At 44.5% G+C, this 25,455-nt stretch overlaps 1 protein-coding gene across 2 annotated transcripts in view; it reads left to right on the top strand.

Moving 5' to 3' along the window:
• MEGF6 (multiple EGF like domains 6) overlaps nucleotides 1-25,455 on the top strand; it is a 1,305,820-nt gene that overhangs the window by 1,017,403 nt on the left and 262,962 nt on the right. For both annotated transcript variants that reach the window (XM_086921560.1, XM_086921561.1), the window contains one exon: nucleotides 15,366-15,491. In XM_086921560.1, coding sequence (XP_086777686.1) covers nucleotides 15,366-15,491 — 126 coding nt within the window. The remainder of the gene's footprint in view (nucleotides 1-15,365; nucleotides 15,492-25,455) is intronic.

Below are 25,455 nucleotides of genomic sequence, written 5' to 3'. Positions count from 1 at the left end.
TAGAACTTTGCATGATTTTAAACTAATGTGAGCGTGGGCTATGCAGAGCCTAAGGCAGCCTTGCCTCCCAGACTTCAGCACAGCAGTGAAGTCATGCTACAATTAGCAGCCTCCTCCAGCAGCTGCAGAAGATTGAAGGGGAATTTGCTTCCGACACTTAAGTCCCACAGCTGCTTGCACTTTCATAGAAGGCCCGAGACACAAAAGTGTAAAGTGTAAATACAGGAGCCACCAAGAATGGGGACACCAAGGGTAAACAGATACAGTTCTGTAAAAATTCTTTGTTTTATTTTGACACCCCTTTTCCGGTTCATTGATTGTTTCTTTCCCACTCATGTTCCTTCTTTTCTTAGTTTGTTTCCCTTTGCTTGAGCACCTGGTTCAGGTTCACAGATAGGGATCCGGTTCTCGTTCGCACACAGAGTTTTCACGGATTCTTGTGTGAGTAGGTCATTGAGGCTTGCTTTTTTCCCTTTGCAGTCCGATGCTTGTAGTCCTTATTTTATCATTGAATAAAGAAAGCGATACAAGTCCCAGAGCTTCTCTCACAGAGACATGGAAATCTGGGAGATTTGTGCTCCATCGCTTCCTCTATTAACTTGAAAGAACAGTTACAGACTCTCAGGTGCGTTGAATGGGGTCAGTAAGCAATTACATTAGCAGGAAACCAAGGTACATGAACTGCCAAAGGAGCATCCTACTCATGTGTTCTTCAAACATAGAGTACTTTGCATTTTACATGCCTCTGTGCAATGTTAATGGAGGCGTGTTTATCTTGGGCTATACCTCCCACCCTGCTGTTGTCTATGTTGCTTTTTCACTGCCATCCCCTACCCTTCTCTTGTGTGCCTGCCCCTGTCCCCGCACCTGCCATAAGAAGGACAACCATTGGCAAAGGCGATTGGTCTTCTCAATGCGAGAGCTATTGGCTTTGTCAATGTCTTTTAGCACTGTTGTATAGCAGCATGGCTGCTGTTCAACATGACTGGGAGTCAGAGAAAAAGTGCTTTGACGCTGCTATACAACATTGCTAAAAGACATTGACAAAGCCAACAAACCTTGAATTGCAGAGACCAATTGGTTTTGCCAATGCTTGTTTTTCTCTGACTGGCTGTTGCTTCTCTCTCCTCATAGTGCAGAAACCCCCCTCCTTCCCTCTCAGCCTCATGCATTAACCACCCAGGAGCAATCCTGTTTTTAACAAAAGTGTGGGGACTGTTTAGTCGATTTCCGGCCGGCCAAGTACGATGTATGTTGTGAGCAGCCAGTGCGAGTCAGAGCCTCCGGCTCAAAAAAGCTCTGTGAAACGTACTTCAGGGGTCCACGCCGGACCACCCTTCACCCGGGGCCCTACGACTCAGACTGAGGGGGGGGACCAAGGGGTCCCCTTCACCCATGCATGTACGTTGCCTGTGGGACCGACGCGAACACGAAACAGTGGGCGCACTTTTCCAAGATGTACGTTTTTAGGTCTCATGGTGTTGCAGTGCGAAGCACTGCCGCCACGAGTCTTATAGCTGCTGTCTGTGCCTCCAAGGGAGGCAGAGCTAGCTACAGACCTGTGCACGAGCCAATTCTACTATGGCCACGAGCCGATTCAGGTCTGTGAACGCGCTTCACAGTGGATCAGCTCGCGCTCCACAGTAGATCGGCTTGTGTGCGTTAATGAATGTGGAGCACGTCAGGCGCCCAAGGAACAATTATCACAGCATGAGACCCCACTTATCACAGCAGGTCAACAGGCGCCCCAGGCTGCTGGAGCACTCAACTATAATTAATGCGCAGTTGAGTGCTCCAGCAGCGTGGGGGCCTCTCGGCATGCTGTGATAATTAGTTTACTTTGGGGCCTCATGCTGTGATAGTGCTCACTTTCAGTGTTGTGATCGGGAGCAGGGTATTACTGGTTGGACTAGCGACTGCTAATTAATTTTATATAATAGGGTCCGGCCTACCCCATATGAACCTAACTCCTTAGTTTTATAAAATTACTACCAGGAAACAACATCCCAACTGAGAGATGGACTATTTGGCCGATTCAGAAGCTCGAGGTTAAGTCTGGCACGAGGAGGCTCAAAGCTTCAAATGTTTTTTTGTTTTTTTAAAGGATGCATTTCAACGTAGACATTTGAACGTGCACAGGACTTCACCACTTGTCATGTAGGTTCGTGCCAAGGGGACGCTCCCTTACTGTGCATTGCCTGTTGGCTCCTCGGCTCTGGGTTGTGTTCTTGCTGCATCCAGTGAGGACTGTTAGCTGTTTCATTCCAGTGTTGCAGTATGGCAGGTTGTGGAGCAAGATTGCAGCCTCCCCGGGCTGCTGTACACCAGTGGAGGTGGTGCCAGGAGGCTTCATTGGTGTCTGGTTTAACCTATGTTGCCCAGATTCCGTGTTCTCTGCTTGGCGGGTGCAGCGATGGCGAGGCAAGCTGTGGCTATCTCTAGGGGCTGTTCGGCACCTGCAGGTGTGATGTCCAATTGTATGTGTGCAGCAGATGCGAGCAGCCAGGAGCTTTGCTCACTGGTGCAGGCGCTTGTTGACTTTTATTACAATGTACAATTTACCTTCCTTGCGTTATTTAAGGCAGTGAGATGGGCTCCAGGCGTGTGTTCTCCAAATATTGTCTTGATGAGCTGAGATCTGACAGGGGGCGATGACATAGGATTGGACGAGTGCACTGAACTCTCTGATTTTAGGATTGGGAGGGGACAGGAGATGGATCTTCTTAATGAGTTTTTCAGTGCTACATCTATGAAAAGTTTCAGCAGGTAAAATAGGAAGATGCTGCATTTGCATATTTTTTCCTGTTAGCAGATGTTGGTTCATTGTAAAGTTGTAGATACTGGATTCATTGAAAAGTCGAGTTTTTTTGCACCCTGCGACAAGAGGAATTGGTGACATGAGGACCTGTGTAGCGGTTGAACAAGTCACATTTGCATAGAACATGTGCTAAACAAGTGCACTTAGTGGAACGTAAATGGGACAAAAAATTATCTAGTGGTGAACATATAATTTGGCGCCTTATTTGCACACTGTGGAACTAAGAGACATGAGCTCTGATCCTGAGTTCCCCGCTCAAACAAAATGTGTGATCTTGAGAATAACGTTGGCTAAGAGGCATAAGGTGAGCACTAGAAGAATATTGCTTTTTCATGGATACTACCAGGAAATATAACAGTGAAGAAAAAGTAAGAAGAATGATCAATTGCTGATCCTACCTTTTTACATTTGGGAAAATGTGCCCGCGTGTTGGAACCTTGCTGGAACTTGCACTGGTTGGCTGTGGACCTACTGATGCCATGTGCATGGATGCTTTGGTCAAGGGTCCATCGGAGAGATTGCGTGTGGTCTGTCCTATCTCCTCCACCACTACTTCCCCTGGCATCTCCTGACTGTTCTTCGTGTCATGCCCCTTGTGAGGGTTGCGCCTTCAGATTTTTTGAGGGTCCTGCTTTGTTACAGACTCCGCTTACAATTCAGATACGAAAAACACCTGCATTTCAGAGGGCTATAAAAACCTATTTAAAGTATTTAGTTGCCACTGGTTTTATCAATATCATGATTTTATTCTGTTATGAGTCGATTTTACTGCACTAATCTATCGCCATTTTGTCAAGGAGTGTCACACGTGGTGATTTATGAATAGGACACACATTAATTTAGAAGAAGAGTATGGTACCCTAATTTATGCGGCGAAAGGTGTGTGCCGCATTGCAGTGTTTGGTACCACATATCGTTCTTAATCTTCATTACCATCACTTTGTTTATCTACCGAAAAGACTGGAAGTGTGCTAACAAATGTTAAGCAAAACATACACAATGTTCCTGCATTTGCCTGAAAACACATTTTCAAGGCGATGATGAGATATGCTCAATTAAACAGAAATCTGGTTAACTTAAAATATGTACTATGAAATACTTTAGTTTTCATCACCTTTGTGCACTGCAGACAAGGGTAAACAAGGACTGCCAAAGCCAATAGGTAAGGCTTGCATTTTGAGTCCTGAATAAAACTTTTTAAAAAAACGTTAAAAAAGATAAAACACATTTTCTTTGTTTTCTGTAAACCAGAGGTCTCAAACTTTTTCTGTAGTAAGAGCTACTTATGTTTAATAAAAATCTGCCCAAGGTTCCAATATTATTAATAGTGTAATAGTGGCAATTTCAGAAAAGACTACATTAGTGGACACTGTATGCAGGATTGCTAGCAGTGATCACATCACTGCTCCAGGCACAGTTGCCGGCAGTAGTGTAACAAGCCTTTGCAATGCAAAAGGTCTCGTATTTACGTGAGTTTAACCTATCGGCATTCTAAATAACAATGCCTTTTATTTATGTTTTAAAAACGGAAACAAAAATAAAAGGCATTGTCATTTACCATGTCAATAGCGCAAACTCACGTAAATGCGAGACCTATTGCATTGCAAATGCTGGTTCCCAATGGAAGCCTATGTACGCACTGTACAACAGGCTCCTATTGACTTCAATGGGGTCCTGAGCGACCCGAGTCCGTCAGCACTGCAGCACATCGTACTCTGTCACTCGGAGCCCCGGATCACGAGTCTGTCGCAAAGCTCTATGGGACAGAGCCGGTCATAGGGCTTTCCGAGCGAGATCGGAATCGGCCCCTTTAACGTGAAAAAAGATTACATTTTAATTTCCTAGAATTTGAAAAATATATATCTTTTTTCATGTAACATTCTGTCATGGCTCTTCATATGGTTTCCTTTTGATGTTTTAGTGCCTTTTTTTGTTTTTTTTCTGCCACAATGAGGCTGAAGCCTTTTCCTTTGTGTGGCTACTCATTAGTTGTTTGCAACTTCAGGGGCATGCTCCCCACCCCTCCCTTTAGGTGCAGAAACTAGCACTGTCTCTTTTCTTTGCTCTTACCACATATTTTAGCAAAGTTTTTGCTCTTCTCAGTTTCATTTTGTAATGTTAACCTGAATAAATTGAAGTAAGAATATTGGAAGGCAAATTGTACTGGACTTGACTTTCCTAAATTGCCTTCCAGTATGAACCACTGACTAAGGACATTTCCACAACTGGTCCATTGAAAAGGACATTTTTACAACTGGTGCAGAAGCCATGATGATCTAGTAATTATGCAGCTGATAGATATTGTTACCGTCCGGTGAAGTATTTTCCAGTTGTACAATTAGCGTACCATTCCGAGTTTTTCTACTTGTAATTAGGACTAACATACACAATCAAAATTTCCACACCTAACTTGTGCTTTTTTTGCATCTTTGCATGTAGTTTTTTTCCCCTTTCAGTTTGTACTAGATATTTCCAAACGCAATGTCAAAGTGAGTCACTTCAGATATTTTAGTGAAACTCGGGGTCACAAATCAGGCGCAAACAATATTTTGCATTTAAATCGTATGCTGTGGGACAGGTGTGTATGAAGCTGGCTCATTATATGATATACTACTAAGTAGTTATAATGAGCAAAGAGTCCAGAGATTCCCCCAGAAGTGTACAGGGCTCAATCTAAACCAAAAGTGCTCTATTTGTGGTAGTGTGGTTGAGCAGCCTTAGGCCTGACACAAAGGAGTGTAAGACATTTGTTATAAACAGTGACTAATAAATGACACATGACTCAAAAAGGAGATCCACACCAATTGTATAAAAATACGTTTCATTCAAGATTTATTTTAAGACCAAGAAATACGTAAAAAGGTAAGGACGTTTTTCTTATGAAATACTTATCACTTTAAAGAGTGGACACAGTGCAATTTTCAGTTTAGCAATGTTAACCTTTGGGAGGAAAACAAGAATGCGGTTTTGCTGTTAAGCATTCAACTTACAGTCTTGGTTTACAGGATAAGAATCAGCACCAGGCTAGGGTTAGGTAAGCAGCAAATCTGCCCCTCCAGCAGCACAGGGGTGGATGGGTGCAGAGTTCAAATTCGGATTCTGGCACCAATGTTATCCAATAGAGAAAGGGATAGTCGAAGAGATGCTACTCACAGGTGAGTCTTCAGGTGTTAAGGTAAGCACAGGGGGGCACAGGGCAGCATCAAACTTACACCCTCAGCGGCACAGGGGCACCCGATGCAAATGAAGAAAGGCTGCAGGTTCAGGCAAGGACACCAGACAAAGAACACCCACAGCTGCCCAGATAAGTAGAGATGCTAGGTGGATGTAGCGACACTGTTGGTCGTGCTCCCCAAATCTCATGGGCTTCGGGTGCAGGGGTTTCCTTGGGCATCCAAAAAATCTTACTGGGCACGTCGCTGTCATGGAGAGTCTTTGAGTTAAGGCTGCAGGTGTCGAAGCGGAGTCAGGTAGGGGTCAGTCTACTGTGGATTCTTGCTCAGAAACACTGGGGAACTTTCACCGGACAGGTGGGCCACATGGACTCGGGCTATAGACATTGGGTGCAGAGGTGGGTCCGGCGGTGGTTTTGCAGTTCCTTAGGACAGAGTTCTTTGTTCTTTAAAGTTTGTTTCCTCTGGACCGATCTGTTGTCCATGTGAGATCTTGGTCTTTGTCGAAGGTAGGCAGTCCTCTTAAGGCTTTGGTGGTTGCTGGGCTGCAGGACGGGTCATCTTTTGGCACAGGTTTGTCAAGAGCTGCAGACATGCTGGTAGGGCTGGGGCCAAATCAGTTGGTGTCTGTAGTCTCATCTGCTGGTGCGACGCTATAGTGTTGTCCATTCTTACGTCATCAGGAATCTGATCTTAGGTTCTGGGGGTACCACCTAAGTACTAGATTTAGGCCCATTATAGGGGAGGAACAGATAGGAACCAATGGGTCTTTCACCTGGGATGCCTACACACACTATTATGCCACCCTCCTTTGGGAGGGGGCATAGCCCTAGCCCTGAGTGGATCAGTCCCACCATCTTCAAGATGGAGGCGCACCGAAAAATGTGCTTCACTTTGCCCCCAGCACCTGAGGGCTGGAGTTGGTGAAAGGGGGCACACATCCTGTTCTCACTTAGGTTTTCCCGCCAGTTCTCCCACCAAAAGTAGGGGTTAAACCAGGGGCTGCTATCTGCTGCTAGCAGCAGAGGCTGGTGTCGCATCACAAAGATGGCAAGGCCTTTGAAGCTTCCTTCTCGAGCACTGTGCTCATCCTGGGGGAGGAGGTGTGACACCTCTGCCCAGGATGGGCTTCGTGTCTGGCTTCAGAGAGCAGGGGCTCTCAACCCAGGGGTCCAGAAACATGTCTGGTGGCAGCAGGCTGCCTAAACCAGCCAGAGACCACATCAGTGTTTGTAGGTTTTCAGGGGCAACTTTGAGGTGCCCACTGGGTAAATGTATCAAGGAATCCCACACTGGCATCAGAATGGGTTTATTGAGAGGAGTTGTTTGGTACCAAACACTCCTGGGTTCAGTAAAGCCATCATGGTGCTGGGTGCGAGTAGTCGAGTTTCCAGCCCTTGTACTCTCTATGGCTTCACTGTCACTTAACAATATTAAGAATAGACTTAAATATTGTAGGGGCATATCTACTCATCATGTATGCCCACAACTTAGATATAGGGAACCCTGCATTATGGCTTGTAAGGCCTGCTAGTGTGGTGACTTACTTATACCTTAGGCAGTGCTCTTCTATTTTTGGAGTGCTGCTTGGCATGGCACACAGGCAGTGTGCCATGTCTTCTTTGTGGTTTTTCTCTACACCAAGGCATGAAGGCTGCAGTGGCAGTTTTTATATCCTTGGTGAGGGGTCCCTAGAGGACCCTCTACAGCCCCAATGACTTAGGTACCATGGTACCATTTACTAGGGACTTTTCGGGGGTCTGATGATGTCAATAGTGGTACAATTTTAGTGAAGGAGCTCTAGCACAGGGGACCTGATTGGCAGGGACCCGGTGCACTTTCAATCAAAACCACATCATTTTCCAGGCAAAAAGAGGGGGACTTACCATGTCAAAAGTCATTTTCCCACAAGGTGTAACAAAGCCCATGAAGATTCTCTGAAGGGTGCAATTTCCTTCTGATGCTAGGGACTTAGAGCCAGATGTATCAAGGCTTTTGCGACTCGCAAACAGCCTTTTTGCATTTTTTCATATGTATGAAAAAATCGCAACTTAAGGAATCGCAATAATTTGCGATTCCTTATTTTGCCATAGCATTTAAGGAATCGCAAATTTTGCGATTCCTTAAATGATATGTATGAAACATTTTCAAATTGCGAATTTGTGTTAAGAAATCGCAAATTACCACCAACTTGTACTTGGTGGTAATTTGCGATTTCTTTTAAAAATGCCCTATTTGGCATTTGTGAGGGTGGCATGTGACACACATACATGCCCATAGGGCATGTATGTGTGCCCCATGCACATACATGTAGATTTCAGGGGTGAGGCAGGGTGTCATTGAGACACCCCTGCACCCTTGAAATAATTCTCAAATTGCGATTAGCAAATTGCGAATTCGCAATTTGAGAATTATTGCACTGTCATTCCTATGGGCCTCCTGGCCCATAGGAATGCATTGGAAATTATTCTTTATTTGCAAATTCGCAAAATGCGAATTCGCAAATAAAGAATAATAAGGAATCGCTAAAAAATAGCGATTTTGTACATACATTCCGTTTTGCGAATTCTAAATAGCGATTCCAAAAAATCGCTATTTAGGATTCGCAAAACGGAATCTTGATACATCTGGCCCTTAGCTATCAATAGTACAGTAGACGCAGTGGCACTGTGACACCAAGATTGAGAGAGGTACCTTTCCCAATAATGTTGCCTATTATTATCGATGTAGTGGATTTTGGGGCTCATTTTGTAAGCTTTCATTAGGGCCCATGACACCCTTTATAGGCCCTGCATGATGCTAAAGGTTTGGACAGTTTTGTAACCCTGTAGATTGCCAAATATTTCTAACTCCTGGCTTTTCTCAACCCTACCCATACTTGTGTACCTGAATCTTTACCCATAGTTTTTTTTTGTCAAAATTCATGCCACCTCCCACCTCCAAGAATACATTAGCATTTTCCTTCCTTCCTGCGCTGTAATTCATTTGTTGATATTTGGCTCAGAACCATTTGTCCTGCAACCCAATGCTACCTAATCAGCTAGCGTGAAATCACACTGAGCATGTTTTCGAGCTGTTTCTCATTAGGCATGGCCTCTTATTTTATGCTTTAGATTAAGGGTGATTTTCACTAAGGTATTTAATAATGGATGTTTGAATAGGAGCGCCCCTGGTTCAGCAAAGGAGACTCAATTGCCTGTCTCACATGTCACTAAGATTCTTTTTTAGAAATTGGCAGGCGGGTTACTGAGCTTGGCAGATGGAATACTCTGTCAAAATATGACTGATATCCTGTTCGCTATATTATGAGTGCCATTGGCTATAATGCACTTGTAATACCGGCAAACTCCAAAAAAGTCAATATGCATTGAAATGTGGTTGTGCCAATGTAAAGAATGTGAAACCACAAAGTTTCTTTCTTTTTTTTTTTTTTTAAAACAGGCAAATGAGAATTTAGATATACTGTATTTTGCCTAGCCATGCATGCTAGAAAACAGTGCAACACATATGGGGTCATTCAGATGGCGGACGGACCTCATTCCAATTGCTCATCCACTATGGTGCTGGGCCCTCCTAAGCATCCCTGCACAGTGGCAGGTTACCTGCCACACAGTGCAGGGATGTTTTTAAAGTATATATTTTGTATTGCGGCTTGTGCTGCAGCCTGCAGCACAAGCCACAATAGAAAATATACACTTTGCGACCGCCGTGAAGGCGGTCAAATTGTAATGAAGGCAGGGGTACCGCTGACTCCTTGTCGAGAGGTCCCTCTTCCACTATGGTGGACTGGCATCTTAATGATGCCTATAGTGAGGAAAAAAGGAGAAGTCTATTGTATCATTCCTCAAAAAATGTATTACAATGCTTTTCTGGTGGTCTGATTTTCAAAACCCTTGGGAGAGCATGCCAGTTAATGCACCATTGTTGCCTCATTGGATAGACCCAATGCCAATCTCCTAAGGTCCATTAGAGGGAGCTGCCAGCAGAGTTGCACTATTTGTCTTTTCTTCTGATTGATAGTGGTTGCCTATAACTGCGAACCTTTGCTCACATTTTAGCTATTGCCTCCCATTTTATTTAAAGCTAATGTGCAAATCTGACTTGATCCTTCTCAATTAGCAACAGTCCAGCCATTTTGGCCCCATTCCACCCAAATTGTTTCTGAATTAGCCCAGACTAGCAGCATTGAAAGAAACATATTGGGCAGCAAAGAGACAAAGTGTCACGGCCTAAATGGGGTTTTGTCAGGAGATTGTAAACCAGCTAAACTTTGTGAGGCATACATTTCTGTGCATGGCATTCACTTTCCTTCACCAGTTTCCTTGAATTTTTTATCTTGACTTTCATGAGCCAGGATGACAAACCCAACCTGGAGAATGCCCTTGATGAAGATCATGATTCTGTTTTTCCTGCTCATTCTGATCCATCTTGCCTTTTCCCCATCTTTTGTTCAAGATAAGGATCTATTTGGTTCCTCCTCCGCGTTTTACATTCCCTTTTTGTTTTAGGTCGAGTTTAGAGTCAGCATGCATGCGCTGCTCTGCGAGACTTGTTGTAGTGGAGTTGGGAATAGAAGCCCCACCCACTCTGCACCTATATTTAAACAGATGCACATTCTTCCGCGTAGCGGACGCGCGCAGCTAGCGGGACAAGCTGGGTGAATTTTGCTCCCTATTTCATAGCATTTGAGCCTCATTGTTTTAAAAAAAATATTTCTTTTTGACCTTTTTAATACATGTGGGTGTACCTGTTTGTACTTTCCTGCACGCCTCCCCCGTCCACCGCGGGTCATCCGTTTGTAGTGGAGGGAGTGCCGGCGGTTTTTTCTTCCTTCTTCCGGGTTGCAGAACGGAGGGGGAGGAGCTGTGATACCATTTAAACACATGCACATTCTTCAGTGCAGCGGACGCGAGCAGCGGGGGCGCCGGCGGCACATCAAAGGCAAGACCGTGTGCGACTGTCCGTGACGGGACGGGGCAAGGGCCATGACCCCTGCTCACTCTCAGATAGAATCTGTTATTTACAGTGCCCAAGATCTTTTTTCACTGAGAGGAGAATCTAATAATTCCTGCTGGCACTCTTTGAACCCTTCACACAATGATCTTCATTGTCTCCATTGTGATTTTTCCCTTCAGCCACCCTTAAAAACAGTAATTCCTACAGATACGCCACTTTTGTTAAAGATGTATCTTTTAAACATTCTACAGAACTGGCAATATTACTGCAAGCCTTAAAACCGGATGTAATGTTTCTGACCGAAACTTGGCTTCAGAATGACTCTGACCCCACTCTTGTTCAAACTCTTCCTCCCGGCTACCTGATATATAGGGTAGGTAATAAAAGTGGTTGAGGGGGAGGAATAGCTGTGATTGTCAATGACAAAGTCAATTGTCGGATCTCCGCAGATCCTCTACCAGATTGTGAAAGCCTCATTTTCACGATTGACGCATCCCCTACTAACACCTTCCCAGGCCTTCTAATTTTCCGCCCACCTGGCACGCCTAGACATTTTCTTGATGCCCTTCCCTCCACCGTTGCTAATTTAGCCTGTGATTTTTCTAATATCACAGTGCTTGGAGATCTTAATCTCCATCTAGATGATCCATCTAATAAAACGGCCAGGGAGCTGTCTGAGAGCCTTTTAGCACCCCAGCTTAGTAAGAAAGCGAGGAAACCCACTCACTCTAAAGGACATCTTTTGGACCCTGTGTTTAGTAACTCTAACGACCTATGTGCAGGAGTCCCTGCTCCGCTCCCGTGGTCCGATCATTTCTTAATCCCGCTAGTTTGGGAAATGCTCGGGCCACCCTCTCCCGCTAGCATTATTTCTGTTCAGGAACGGAATTGGCCTAAACTTCCCTTGGACCAGTGGAAACATGCCCTAGAAGCCACTAAACAACCCCAATCTTTATCAGGCCATTGAGAACTTTAACCACTGAGTCCAGAGCTCACTGGACGCTGTACTTCCGAAAAAGCCCAAGAAAATATTCAACAGACAGAATGTCGCACCATGGTTCTCCCCTAAATTGAGAGACATGAAACAATCCTGTAGAAGGCTGGAAAGAATAGACTACTCAGACCTCAGTAAATTAGAATACAGGAAGGCAATTAGATCTTATAAACTTGAAATTAAACTTGCCCAAGCTGTCCTCTATGAAGAAAAAATTTATTCAGCTGCTAATTCGCCCAAAGGAATTTTCCGCATCGCCAAAACCCTTACCAAACTGCCTCAGAAATAGCCCTCGTCGGGGGTGCTGTTTCTCGCAGTAAAACCTTGGCAGAATTTTTCTCTCAAAAGGTTCAAAACATTTATGCTTCATTTCCAACTCCTCCGAACCCTCCTGTTGTGTTATCTACACCAGATTTCCAACCTGGAATCCAAATTTCCCTTGAACAGTTCCCCCTTTGGATCTTGCGTTACGGGGGTCTATTACAATGAAACTCAAATCTGGCTCTCCGACAGACCCTGCTCCTCCGCAGGTCCTTACGTTAACCAGTGATCTCGTCTGCCTGGCCATTCTGAACCTTGTAAACCTCTCCATTTCATCAGGCATCTTCCCCCTGCTTGGAAGTGTGTCATGGTTAAAGCCATCCCTAAGAAACCCAACTTAAATCAGGATGACCTTTTTAACTACCGGCCCATTTCCCTCCTTCCCTGGGTGAGCAAGATCCTCGAGAAACACATCAATACTACTCTGGTGGATTATCTCGAGTCAAGCAATTTACTCCATTCCTTCCAGACCGGTTTTCGCCCCCATTCTGGGACTGAAACCGCCTTGCTTGTGGCTACTGAGGAGGCAAGGAGGATTTTGGATGGAGGAGGTAATGTCGCGATTATCCTCCTCGACCTCAGTGCCGCTTTTGACACTGTAAATCATAACACCTTTATTCTCCGACTTAAAAATCTGGGATTATCCGGTACTGCTCTAACATGGATGCAATCCTTTTTAAATGAGCAGTCATTTAAGATCTTTGAAGGCAATGTGGTGTCCAATCAATGGCCTCTTAACTGTGGGGTGCCTCAGGGCTCTTCCTGCGCCCTACACTGTTTAATGTGTACATGAAGCCCTTGGCAGAGATTGTCCATCCATTTGGTATAAAAATCATCACCTACGCAGATGACACTCAACTCGTGGTGGCGCTTAACCACCACGAGCAGTCATCTAGCGCCCTAAGCTGCTGCCCAGAGGAGGTTGCCAAATGGATGGAGCTCTCCTGCCTCAAACTTAATGGGTACAAGATGGAGCTTATGCTCCTGGGCAACTCCCCCACATTTGACTCTGCACTTCTCTGGCCTAAATGCCTTGGACCCACACCAACCCCAAAAGAGCAGATTAGGAGTCTGGGCATGTGGCTTGACAATTCTCTTACATTCAATCACCAGGTTGTGAAACTCTCAGCCACTTGCTTCGACCTGCTTGGAATGCTGAAAAAAAATACTCCCCCTTCTCCCTTTTCAAGCCAGAAAACTCATGGTCCAGGCTCTTATTCTCTCCTGCCTGGACTATGGGAACGCTGTTTATTTGGGTGCTGCTTTATACACCATCAGGAAACTCCAGGCTATTCAAAACTGTGCTGCTCGTCTGCTCTTGCAGATTCCCTGTTAACCGTCTGCATTATCAGCTTTAGTGACCCTGCACTGGCTGCCGATCAGAGAAAGGATCCAGTTTAAGGCCATGTGCTTAGCCCACAAAGCTTTTTGGAAGCACAGCCCTGCTATTATCCAATCCCTGGTCACCCCATACCAACCTAATAGGCCCCCTCCGGTGAACAACTGCCTATCTTCTCCTATCACCTAAAGTAAAAAGAGCAAGATGTGGTGGACGATCATTCGCATATAACTCGGCTACCCTCTGGAATCTTCTCCCTATCTCTCTTCGTCAGGAAGCCAATCTGTTGTCTTTTCGTAGACTTTTAAAAACATTGCTCTTTAAGAACTGCATCTGATTTCATCTTGACTACTGGTTGTCGCTGTCCATAGCGCTGGGAGGCCTCAGGGTAGCCATTGCGCTTTACAAATAGTTTTTCATTCATTCATATTTGCCATTGGCTTGTGTAATTGTACTTCCTAAATGCTGGCTTCTGATTTGTAAAAAGGCTTGTTAGTCCCACCTTAGTACCGCTTTGTCTTTATTCGTAACCTCCCATGGCGACTGGCCCTTTTACTTCGGTTGTTACACAGTACGTGTTCTTAAGTTTGTTAGCACTATTTTATTTATCCAGTTTCTCTTACTGCAGGCATGACGTGCTTTGTTTACATTCAGTCTGTGATGCCCTCTTTACAAACCCCCCATCCCATTGTCCGTTCCTTCTTTACCCCCCCGCCCTTCCTCCCTTTGTCTGTGATGCCTACCTTACCCCCGCTCTCCCTCCCATTGTCCATGATGTCTACTTTACCCTGCCCTCCCTCCCGTTGTCTGTGATGCCTAACTTACCCCCACCCTCCCGTTGTCCGTGATGCCTACCTTACCCCGCCCTCTCTCCCATTGTCTGTGGTGCCTACCTATTGGCTATGCCAATGCTTTTAAAATAAATAAATATATGCAAAATAGTGATGGCCGTGCGTCTCGCTGCGCACGGCTCACCCAAATCGTTTAAAGAAATGTTTTATTTACATGCTAAATAATGTCGGACGCGTGCAACGAGACGCATGGCTAACCCAACTCGAAACAAGCATTTGCAATACAATAGGTCTCGCATTTACTTGAGTTTGAGCTATTGGCCTTGTAGATTAAATGCCTTTTATTTATGTTTTGGTTTTTAAAACATAAATAAAAGGCATTGTCATTTACAATGCAAATAGCTTAAACTTGCGTTAATGCACAAACTATTGCATTGCAAATGCTTGTTGTTTTACCCCAGAAAATTGAGGACCTCTCTCCTCCTCGATCACCAGTTTTTTTGTACTTTCTATCCCTGAGCCTATTTTTCCTTCACCCATTGCTTTTTGTGTACTATTTTATTTCCAATTTCCACTGCGACTCTTTTCCTCTGGTCCTTCGTTTCCAGTAGCGATAGATTTCTAAAGTAGACTATTCTACATGTTTTTTTGTTTCCACTTTATCTTTTTCCTAGTCTTGTTTTATTTATTTGTTCTTAAAATCACTTTTATTTTATAATTTGTAAGAAGTTTTTAAAGTTTTTTTAATATATATATTCGATCTGAAAAATTGACTTTCCTCATATGAATAGAAATTCACCAGGCTAGGCTCATCAAAATGGTGTGTTCCATGTTGGGGCATTCCTAAGATGTGTCCCGTACCTAGTGCCTAAATTATTTTTAGAGGAGGGAATCTGGAGTTTCCCTTTCTGGTCTGTAAAACGTCATCAGTCCTTTTGAGGCTGTAATCATGTTCTTTTCGTTCCCTATTTAGCTGTGAACTCCTGCTCTGTCAGCAATGGAGGCTGTGAACATGACTGTGTCCAGCTCACGTCTGCCCACTACCAGTGCCGGTGTCGGCAGAACTACCAGCTACGGAGTGATGGCAAGCACTGCGATCGTAAGTAGTCACAGAAGTTTCCTGTCCATTTGGCTCTTGGCTATTTCTTGCTTGTTTATTATGTTGTTTTATGTCATGAGACATTTTGCTTTCAAACTGCAGAATTCAATATAGCCTTAGAGGCCACCGTAGCAGGCTCAAAGGAGCTGGCCTTTAATGGCCGGTAGATCCCACTACGGAGGGCTCTAAGCCTATTAGAACATTCCACCCCAAGAGGGCAGAATGTTCTAATTTGTAAAACAAATATCTCACGGAGCTCGTGGGGAGTTGAGGCCTTTGTTCACAGCTTTTGAACATAATTGGAATGTTGGTACTCCAGGCTACTACCGGCCATTAGAAGCCCTGAGCACTCCATTATTTTCAATGGAGCGCGCAACATTCCAGTGTCTCATACAAATAATAGCCTTTGAATGAATGGTCACAGTAGTACTTAATTTAAGCTGGTGGTTGCAGGTGGACTCCACAGCCACTCATTTTGAGGCCCAATATTATTTTTTTTCTTAGCAGACTCTTAACTAAAGACAGAGAGAACAAGTACATTCTGATGTTATGTTGGCAAAAATATCTTGTGGTCTGTAATATGAGCATCCCTCTGGAACGAAAGAGTGTACTTGTTTTTCACCACGCACGAATAAACTAGAATGGTCAGTGACGGCTGACTGCATTATTTGAAAATGTTTCTTTTAATGTTGTGCTAGCAGTTTAAAATGCAAGGAAGTGCCTTATTCCACACGACGCTGCTTTAAATGTTTATAGTAGCACCATTGTGTCATGATCCAAACTAATCAGTTCTCTAAATATAACTGTTGAAAAGTTTTGGAAACATTCACTTTGTTTTTTGGTCTCTTTTCGTATGATGATTCTGCCATTTATGTTTTCAAGCTCTTGGCCATTACAATCCATATGGATTTAGGCATATATTCTGTGAGGCTCATTGCACATCAAGTACACAGTCTTATTCGTTGGCAGAAATACAGGGCCGTGGTGAAATCTTAAAAGGGCAGACCCCAGTTTCCACATCAGGAGTTAATGGAGACATACAAAAATCAATTTACTTACTGTAGTCCTTGTGGAGGGTCAGCAGTCCCAGCAGAACTGCTCATGTGATTGTTTTATTGCAACTACAAGAGCACAAATGGCCGTTTGCCCCTGTCTGTGCTGGTTACAGAATGGAGAATGTTTGAATTATTCGGCATTCCGTCTATAATTTGTTGCAGTTGTGCAGGTGACAGTTTATTACCTTTCTTGGTGCTAGTTATCCTCAGACCTCTGTCCTTGAATAACTGCATGGATTGGTGTTCCTTGCTACTTCTGTCCCCAAATGATGATTTATTTGCAGACACAAAGGGGTGTTTTACCTCCTTTGAACAATAAATACATTTATCGTTATTGTCCCGATTTATAGAGCATGGACATCTAGGAGAGTGCCAGCTGTCCTGTGTCTCTCTATGGTGCTGGGCTTCTGGGTAATAGGGACACAGGGGCTTTCGATGCGTGGCACCAATAGGCTGGATGAACGCTGGTAGCCATCTTGCTCGTAACGTAAGCTACATGTGAGTCCCAAGAGAGCGAATTCTGTGCGCTGTGGCTGCACTCTGTATAGTTTTCACTACTACCACCTGTGTGCTGGTCTTACTGGTCTTATGCTCCCCTCCCACGTTGGCATATAATTTTCACAAAAGAAAAGTACAAACTTTGTTTTTGGGGCCTGGTCGAATTTTATTTGTGCCGTACTATAATTTGTTAGCGAGGGGGCATTGACGGCCTCTCGGCATGGTTAGAAGTTTTTCAAACTGAGACTCGCACTTTCCAGCATAATGCTGCCTTTTCGGTCGTATAAGGGCCAACACTTGAGTGCGGCGCTGAAGTGAAACTTCTGAAAACATAAAATCCTACTTATATGGGGTAGGGATTTTATAGTCCGGCCTTTGTACTTTCAAGGCTACTGTGCTAGTGCGTATTTGGGTTGTTGTGCTATTATCTTGGCTCCTATATTTTTAATGTGTATAGCGCCGCTCTGGGCAGGTCTTTATTTATTTGTACAGTTGTATAAAACGAGGACTCGGCCCAAGGGCATCGGCACGCTTTACACGAGCACTAGTTAGATTACACAAGATCGGGTTATTTTATTTTAAAGCACAGCGAGATTGAGTGAGTTGTCTAGAATCACAGGTTGCAGAGACGCCGCCGGACTCGAACCTAGATTCCCAGTTCCGAAATCGCCTGTTCTGGCTGTAAAGCCACATCCTCTCATATTGGTACTCGCCACTGTCAGACCCTTTGGCGTAGGTTGCTGTCCTGTTTGGCACAGACTGGCCAGCTTCCAGCTGGAGTCCAGTCAGGCGCTGTTTACAGTTTGCATTGCATGGGGAGTTTGTCACTCACAGCAGATACACCGATCTGCACGCGGTACATATCCCCTAACCAGTGACTGTTTACGCTCCGAGATGTAATGCTCCATTTGTTTTAGATCTCTACGCTTCCTTATCTGAAACCCGAGACTGCCCAGTGAAAACCTCCACTCTCAAGATGGCAGCCGCTGCCGGCCACTGGAGCCACCCTGAGAGAATGCAAAAACGTGCGCGCAGAGAGGGAGCGAGGGGCCGAGCCATAATACATCAAGGCGCGGTGGTGGGAGACGCCATGCGCAGCACTCGATGTGCGCGCTGTTCCGCCGGTTTCTCTGCCGAAAGGAGACATGAGATGTGCACTCCGTATGCTTGCACATCCCCTGTCCTCGCGTGCCACCTCCTGTCTCCCTTCGCTAAGGAAAGCGACGACTATAGAGTCTCGCTAGCGAAGTAACTGCGCTGCATTCGCACGCGAGACCTAAAAACAGAAAAAGGAGAAACAAGGCAAAGAGAGAGACGGAAAAAACTGTGAAAAAAGTGTGAAAGCACCTATTAAAAAGAACCTGCAAGAGTGAGCTAAAGAGGCAGGGAGGGACAGTGGTGGAACAATAGGCATGAGGTGCAATCAAGACTGCAGAGCCTCTGAATGTGACACTCTGACCTTCAACAGTATCTGCCCCCGGCTTCTGAGCAAAACTTTGGGCCTGGTGCTTTTTCTTTTACAAATTAATCCCTGGATTGCAGCAGCAAAAAAAGGTGAGCTCAAAAGCATAGACGTCATTTGAGGGTAGTCAGCGGTCGCAGCTGTGACTTCTAGCTTGCTCCCTGCTACTCCTGGTACTTCATTTGTGACCCCTGGCTTTAGAGGGTGCAAAGTTTTGCCCCCTCTGAGGGCAAGGGTCACTAAAGGAGTACCAGAGAAATCGGCCTCAACGGGAGGATAGAACAGCAGGATTCCACTGAAATCTGGGACTAGTGTGGTGGACGAGGGAGATAGCTCAGGTACATAGCAAGCAGACCGGAGACAGACTGGATATACAGGGACAGGGTGAGGATAATAGTTTGTAGACAAAGGGGCAAGAGGAAAGACCCAACAAGTAGGAAATCGGCAGGGTTCGTGAGTAGGTAACACCAGGAAATTCCCCCAGGTAAGAGGCAAGAATTTTTTTGGGCAAGGGAGAAAGGCGAGGGTGAGGAATGAGATTCAACAGTTAAAACCTAGAAATGAGAGAGTAGTTGTGTGAGAACTAGTCAAAGCGGAAAGCTAGGGCATGGAGGAAGTGGTACAGGGAAGTATGGGAAAAGGATGGTGAGCAGGGAATTGGTATGGGATAACTGATAAAGTGATAATCTGGTGAGCGAAAACCGGTGAGTGATTAGCAGCGTTGTTATTCATTTGCCTTTATTTGTCTTATTTAAGTTAAAAAATACTGCTGCAGCAGAAAAGAGCAAATAAAGTACCCAAAATGAACCTCTTTGATTGGCTCACAGCACACACACCAGAAGAATTGTACAGTGGTTGAATCAGTGCTTTGTTCTCAATTCAGACAAGGCGATTGGCTCACTCCATTATTATTTTCTGAATGTTATTTTCTGAACGTTTAACCAGATTTTAGAACTATTATCTATAACAGACAGTTCATACCTGGAACATTTTTGGGGCTGATGCACACAGCGGTTTGGTGGTTTTAGTGCGTCACCACAGTAGTTGATGAGAGTCACGCGGGCTGACAAATACCTACAAATATGCAATTTTCGTAATAAATACCACCATTCTAAACTTTTTTTCAAAAAAGCAAATAAGAATACAAGGCAGAAAAAAAATCTGTTTTTGTTTTTTTTACGTAATGTGGGTGGCCTACAGGAAAGAAGCCTAAAAGTGGACTACAATTTCTAGGGTTATGGCCCAATGGCTGGGAGTTTTCGGCTATATGAAATGTAAATAAAATGTGTACCTTTCAAAGATTTGACACAACAAAAAACTCAGAATGCCACCAATCATAAAATGTTTTCACCGTCAGTTGAGAAAAAAATGCAGTCTGGTAAAATCATCATTTTGGTCCAAAATACATATTGAAAGGACGACCGGTTGGGAGGCCTGGAATGTCGATCATCATTCGGGCCCCTCGAGGGCAGTAGCTCATCCGGGCCTGCCTTGCGCTCTGCAGAAAGGAAGTGAAAAATACACCTCCCGCCGAGTGGGATTTAGTCCTAGCCTCTATTTTCATAACCTGCGAGCCTGAATAAATGACTGCATTGCTAATGTGAATAAATGACTGCATTGCTAATAACTTCAGCAGCGCGTCCGATGACAAAGGGGATTTTGGAGGTTGAAGGCCAAGTACAAACAGCAATTAACACTGTGTAAAATGACTTCCTCTTGGCAGCGAAAGAGCTACCATACATGTGAAACTATAATGAGACTTTCTGCCCTCCGAGTAATAAAAAAAGTTCCTTTTAATAAATGTATTAAGCGGGGACTATTGTCTAATTATAAAGACTAAGTGGTCTATTACAATGGCGCTCGACAGAATCTCCCGCCTGCCTCCCATTTACCCCCGCCATATTATGATGGTGGGGAGTACCGCGGCGGACAGGGAGACCGTTCGCCGCTTTTCCGCCCGGTTGACCAGTCGACCGAGCGGAAAAGGGTTGAATATGGTGGCAGTGTGTGCTAGACAACACCATCCATATTACAATGGTTGCGGGAACCAGCCTTTCCGTGGCAGAAAGGCATGCGGTTTTTGCAGTTGGGTGCCCGGTGCAGGCCCCCAGAGGGTGCCCATTGGCGGTACCTATGATACCCCCCTGCATTTGCATGCACAACGTGGCACGTGCCACGCTGTGCATGCAAATGCACAGATGCCTTTTTGCATTGCGGCGGGAGCTGCTGACAGCACCGCCCGGCGCAATGCAAAAAATGCGAGATGCGCCCGTCAGTGTGGCGGGCGCATCCTAATTGTACATGCTGGACCGCCATACACATAGCGGGCGGTCCCATCTCCCGGTGTGATGGCGGGCGGACTTTGTCTGCCCGCCATCGTAATAGACCCCTAAATTCCCACGAATATTCCAATTCCCATTTATTTCAAAACAGTTGCTGGAGTGTCTAGAACTACTATTGTTTTGCGAACAACACTGGGGCTGTTAAGCAAAAGTAACTTACAATTATGAGTAAGTTATCACAGGCGGCTCCTCCACTAGGGCGGAGGACTGTCGCCCCACTGATTTCTCGCATTGCGAGAAAGCTAAAATATAAAATGGTAATAATTTTTTGTTATTACCATTTTATGTTTGCTTTGCGCATTGCATGCCGGCGGGTGTCGGGCAGCTCTGCTTTTGAGCAGGGCAGGGTGGGAGAGGTTTGCCCACTCCTGAGTGTACAAAGACTGTTTGGTCTACCCTCTCGGGCCGCCCAAAAAAGTCATGTGCACTCTGTCCTTCTCCAACATGCCCTCCCCATTAGCCCCTGGCTGGAAGCCGTCCTAACAAATCACAATGCTGCAGTGTTATGATTGGCTTAGGGGAGGGAGCCTGGCTGCCTGCTTCCTGTTACCGTTGGAGGCAGGAGAGCAGGAGCAGTGACAATGCGGGGCCCGGCGGAAAGGCAGGTTTTTAATTTTAAAAAAAATATGATTCCTCCTCCCCGCGTGACCCCCTCCCCACGCCATGATCCCCCCCGCCCACCACACGCGAGCCATGCCGGCCGCTACTGTAAGTTACACATGTATGCTATTTATTCTTACACTTTTGAGTACGCATACTATTTGTACGATTCAACATTAATGGGGCTGATTCACATACTGCATTTGGTGTATGCTTTGCAGTAGTACAATAGTACTACAAAACGAACTACTAAATGATATTCACAAACTGCACTAATAGTAAGTCCAGTACCACACATGGCCAACCACTGGTACTGCAACACCCTCCAATGGAGGTCAGGACTTAAAATAAAACCACATAGTAATTACGGTTAAATTAATTTTAATGGCTTTAAATAGTTAAAAATAGAAATAAATGTATTTTAATGTTAGAAAATATCTATTTAAAATAATTTAATTTAACAAAATTTCACATGTAGGTTTATTTAGAGTCCCTACTTCCATTATTTTCCATGGGAGAGTGTTGTAGAACCAGTGGTTAAGCATGTGTGGTGTTGGACTTACTACTGCTTTTTTTCTTATTTTTTTGCAGTACTTTAGAAGTGCTTTTCGTGAATAGCATTTTGTAGTATGTTTTGCACTACTATAGTAGTATTACCAAATGTACTACAAAATGCAATTTGTGAATCAGGCCCTACAAGTTCAAAGTTACACAAAAGTGTAAAATTACCTTTGGGAAAAGGTAGGTGGAGCCAATTTTCTAACTTTAAGTTACTACTATCAAAATTGAGCAGTATTAAGTCCAGCTCCACATGTGGCCACCCAGTGGCACTGCAACAACCTCAGACAGAAAATAATGAAGGTAGGGGATTAAGAGTACCCTATAGAAAACAATATCAAAGTAAATACATTTATTTCGACTTTTTAAATATATTTCTCAAATTAGTGTATTGTTAAATAAGTTAAACACAGTTAAAAACGAAATATCATCTTATGATAACATATTTTAATAACCTTTTCTTAACTAAAAATAAATATAAAAATGTTTAAAATAAATGGTTACATTAAATTAATTCTTTGCATACTGTTATGCAATTATATTAATATATGCAGAATAAATAAATAGCAACATTTTACTTTGGGTGGTATATTTTTGAAAATAAATTTTTCAAAAATAATGAGTATTTGAATACATTTAAATTAATTAAATGTTTAATTAGAAATTAATTTAATAGTGCAGTAGCATTTTGTATTTTGTTCTAGATTTAAAATAAAATATTTCAGCTAATTAGTTTCAAGTGTGGTGGTATATTTCCCTACACCTTACAATAAGTAGATCTCTGCGCTGCTGGCAAATATGTTTTTTAAATACATTTTTAACATTAAATTACATTTATGTATACTTTTAAATAGTTTAAATAATTAGATTTAATTTAACAGTATTTCCTATGTTGTTGTATTTTAAGTACCTACCTCTATTTTTAGGTCTCGGATAGACAGCGCATATGCTGTCTCTTTGAGGCATTTTGTTTACACACAGTGGGCTTACAGCCTGTACATAGTTTTATCATTGGTCTGCTTCAGCATCACTCTAATTTCCTTCTTTCTGATTTGTGAAGGCATGCTTGTGTCTTGTCCTATCCTTGTGTTTGGCCCTCTCCTGGAGCATGGACCTAGTACTTGTGTCCATCCTCTCCCTCCGTTTTTGGAGCTACTTTTTTCTCTGTGTTCAAGCACTCTAAGGGAGAGCTTATCTTTTCACTCCGTCTCCCATATATCAATGCCAGTAGTGCAGGCCGAATTTTACAGACAGCCTCACGCCCTGTCCCTTTTGCAGATCAAGGTATGTTTCCTCTGCTGTCCTGCCACACCAGCTTTACAGGCTACCCACTCCTTCCCAAGCACCCCAGCCATAAAACACCTGGACTATTACCCCATGTCCCCTGAAGCTCGGGTTTGCTACAATTGGGCACCTGCTCTGTTGCCCCTTTTCACTGCAGCGTGTTAGCGCATTAAACATGGAGCTGTCGCCCACCTCCAACTCAAACACCACTTCTTAGTCAAACTCCACAGACATTGCTCTCTGCCGTGCCAATCTGCTGTACATCAGGAAATGTAGTCGTACAGAGCCCAGAATGTTAGCATCTGCAAACCCTGCATGTTGTCCAGCTAAAACTACATCTCCCAAAAGCACGCTGGCACCAGACCCCTACTGCAGCAGAGCATTCGTTGGTGGGACACAGGAGCAGGTGGCTCAATGAGAAAATAATTGTCTGTGCTCTTTTGTTAGTGTGTCTTACCTCCCCTCTCACAGATTGGTCACTTCTCCACTGAGGGCCAGATCTTTGTATTATGAAATTAGAAAAGCATATCCTCTCCTTCCCCCCATGTGCTGCCCAGTAGGCGATTCCTTTTGCTTTGCTATTATTAAAGCTGTACATTGTCACCTATCCAGCAGTTTTCCTTTCTCTAGGAGGAGGATGCTTGTTGGCATCACAGAGTCCCCTTTGTCATGTTCCATATGCTCTCCATTAGCGATGCATTGTAACAAGGACAGTGGAAGGGCCCCAATGCAAGTAGCAACAAAATGTGCACCTATTCCCTGCTTTAGCAGTAAAACAGCTACAATTGATGTAATGTGTCCCTCAAACTCCACTGCTTCAGTGCCACTGGGCTTGTTTGATTTTTGCAGTTTTGTAGTGTTGCAGTTTGCAAATTTGACCCGAAGGCATCTGAGTGCTATCTATGATATAATATATGATATGATATGATATATGATATGTGATATAAAGGATTTTGTAGCGCACTCTGTTACTAAAATAGTATCCTGGCGCGGAAGGTGAGGTCAGATTCCGAGGAAAAAATGGAAATTAGCAGAATTAGAGGGTGATGTTGAACAGATGGGTTTTCAGCCCTTTCTTAAAGGCCGTAATGTTTGGAGCAACTCTAAGATGGAAAGGGAGAACATTCCAGGCCCTTGAGGCCCTGACCGAGATGGACTGGCCACCTAATCGGGAGAGCCTTAATCTGGGGACCGTCATTTGGCACTGATTGGCCGAACGGAGACATCTGTTAGGGATGTACAGGGCAAACCTTTTTCTCAGATAGACAGGATCGGTCAGATGGACCGCGCGGAAGGCCAGAACAAGAGTTTTAAACAAAATCCGGTGGGCAACCGGAGGCCAGTGGAGGGTCTTGAGACAAGAGCGGACACTAGAACTGATGGGGAGATTGAACAGAAGCCTGGCGGCCGCATTTTGGATGACCTGGAGACGTTGGATCAGGAAGGCTGGGAGGCCACAGAAACAGACCGTTGGCATAGTCAAGCCTAGAAAGAATTAGGGCGCACAGCACCGTCTCCTTGGCCTCTCTCGGAAGGAGGGGAAAAAAACCTGCGGAGGGTCTTGAGAATGGCAAAGCAAACCCCCATAAGTTTTTTAATATGGTCTTCGAACTTAAGGTCATTCCCGAACCAGACTCCAAGGTTTTTTGCTGGGCCACCGATGGATTTAGGGCAGGGCAAGTCGCGAGGCCAAAAAAGGTCACTAAAATTGTCAGGGAAGGAGCCGTAGAAGATCACCTCAGACTTGTCCTCATTGCACTTGAGCTGAGTAAGCGCTAACCAACGGAAGACGGATGAGAGGCAGAGTTGGACCGCCGACGTATCCAAATTGTCCTTTGGCCAGGTGAACAAAAGTTGGGTATCGTCGGCGTACGCCATGATTTTGGCCCCCAGTTGTTCCGCCAGATAAATGAGAGGGGTCAGGTAAATATTAAAAAGCAGGGGGCTAAGAGTAGACCCCTGGGGGACTCCAGTAGAAAGTGTCTTGGGGAGGGAGGCAAAAGGAGGCATCCAGACCTGTTGGGTCCTATTGTCCAGGAAGGACGTCAGCCAGTCTAATGCGGGGCCAGTGATACCAATGGCCGCCAGTCTAGTGAGGAGTAATGTATGGGGCACAGTGTCGAAGGCGGCAGAGAGATCCAATAAAATCAGAGCTGCTCTGCCAC

This window comes from Lissotriton vulgaris, chromosome 5, assembly GCF_964263255.1.
Source record: "Lissotriton vulgaris chromosome 5, aLisVul1.2, whole genome shotgun sequence".
Classification (NCBI taxonomy): Eukaryota; Metazoa; Chordata; class Amphibia; order Caudata; family Salamandridae; genus Lissotriton; species Lissotriton vulgaris.
This window is presented reverse-complemented; position numbering and strand designations above follow the sequence as displayed.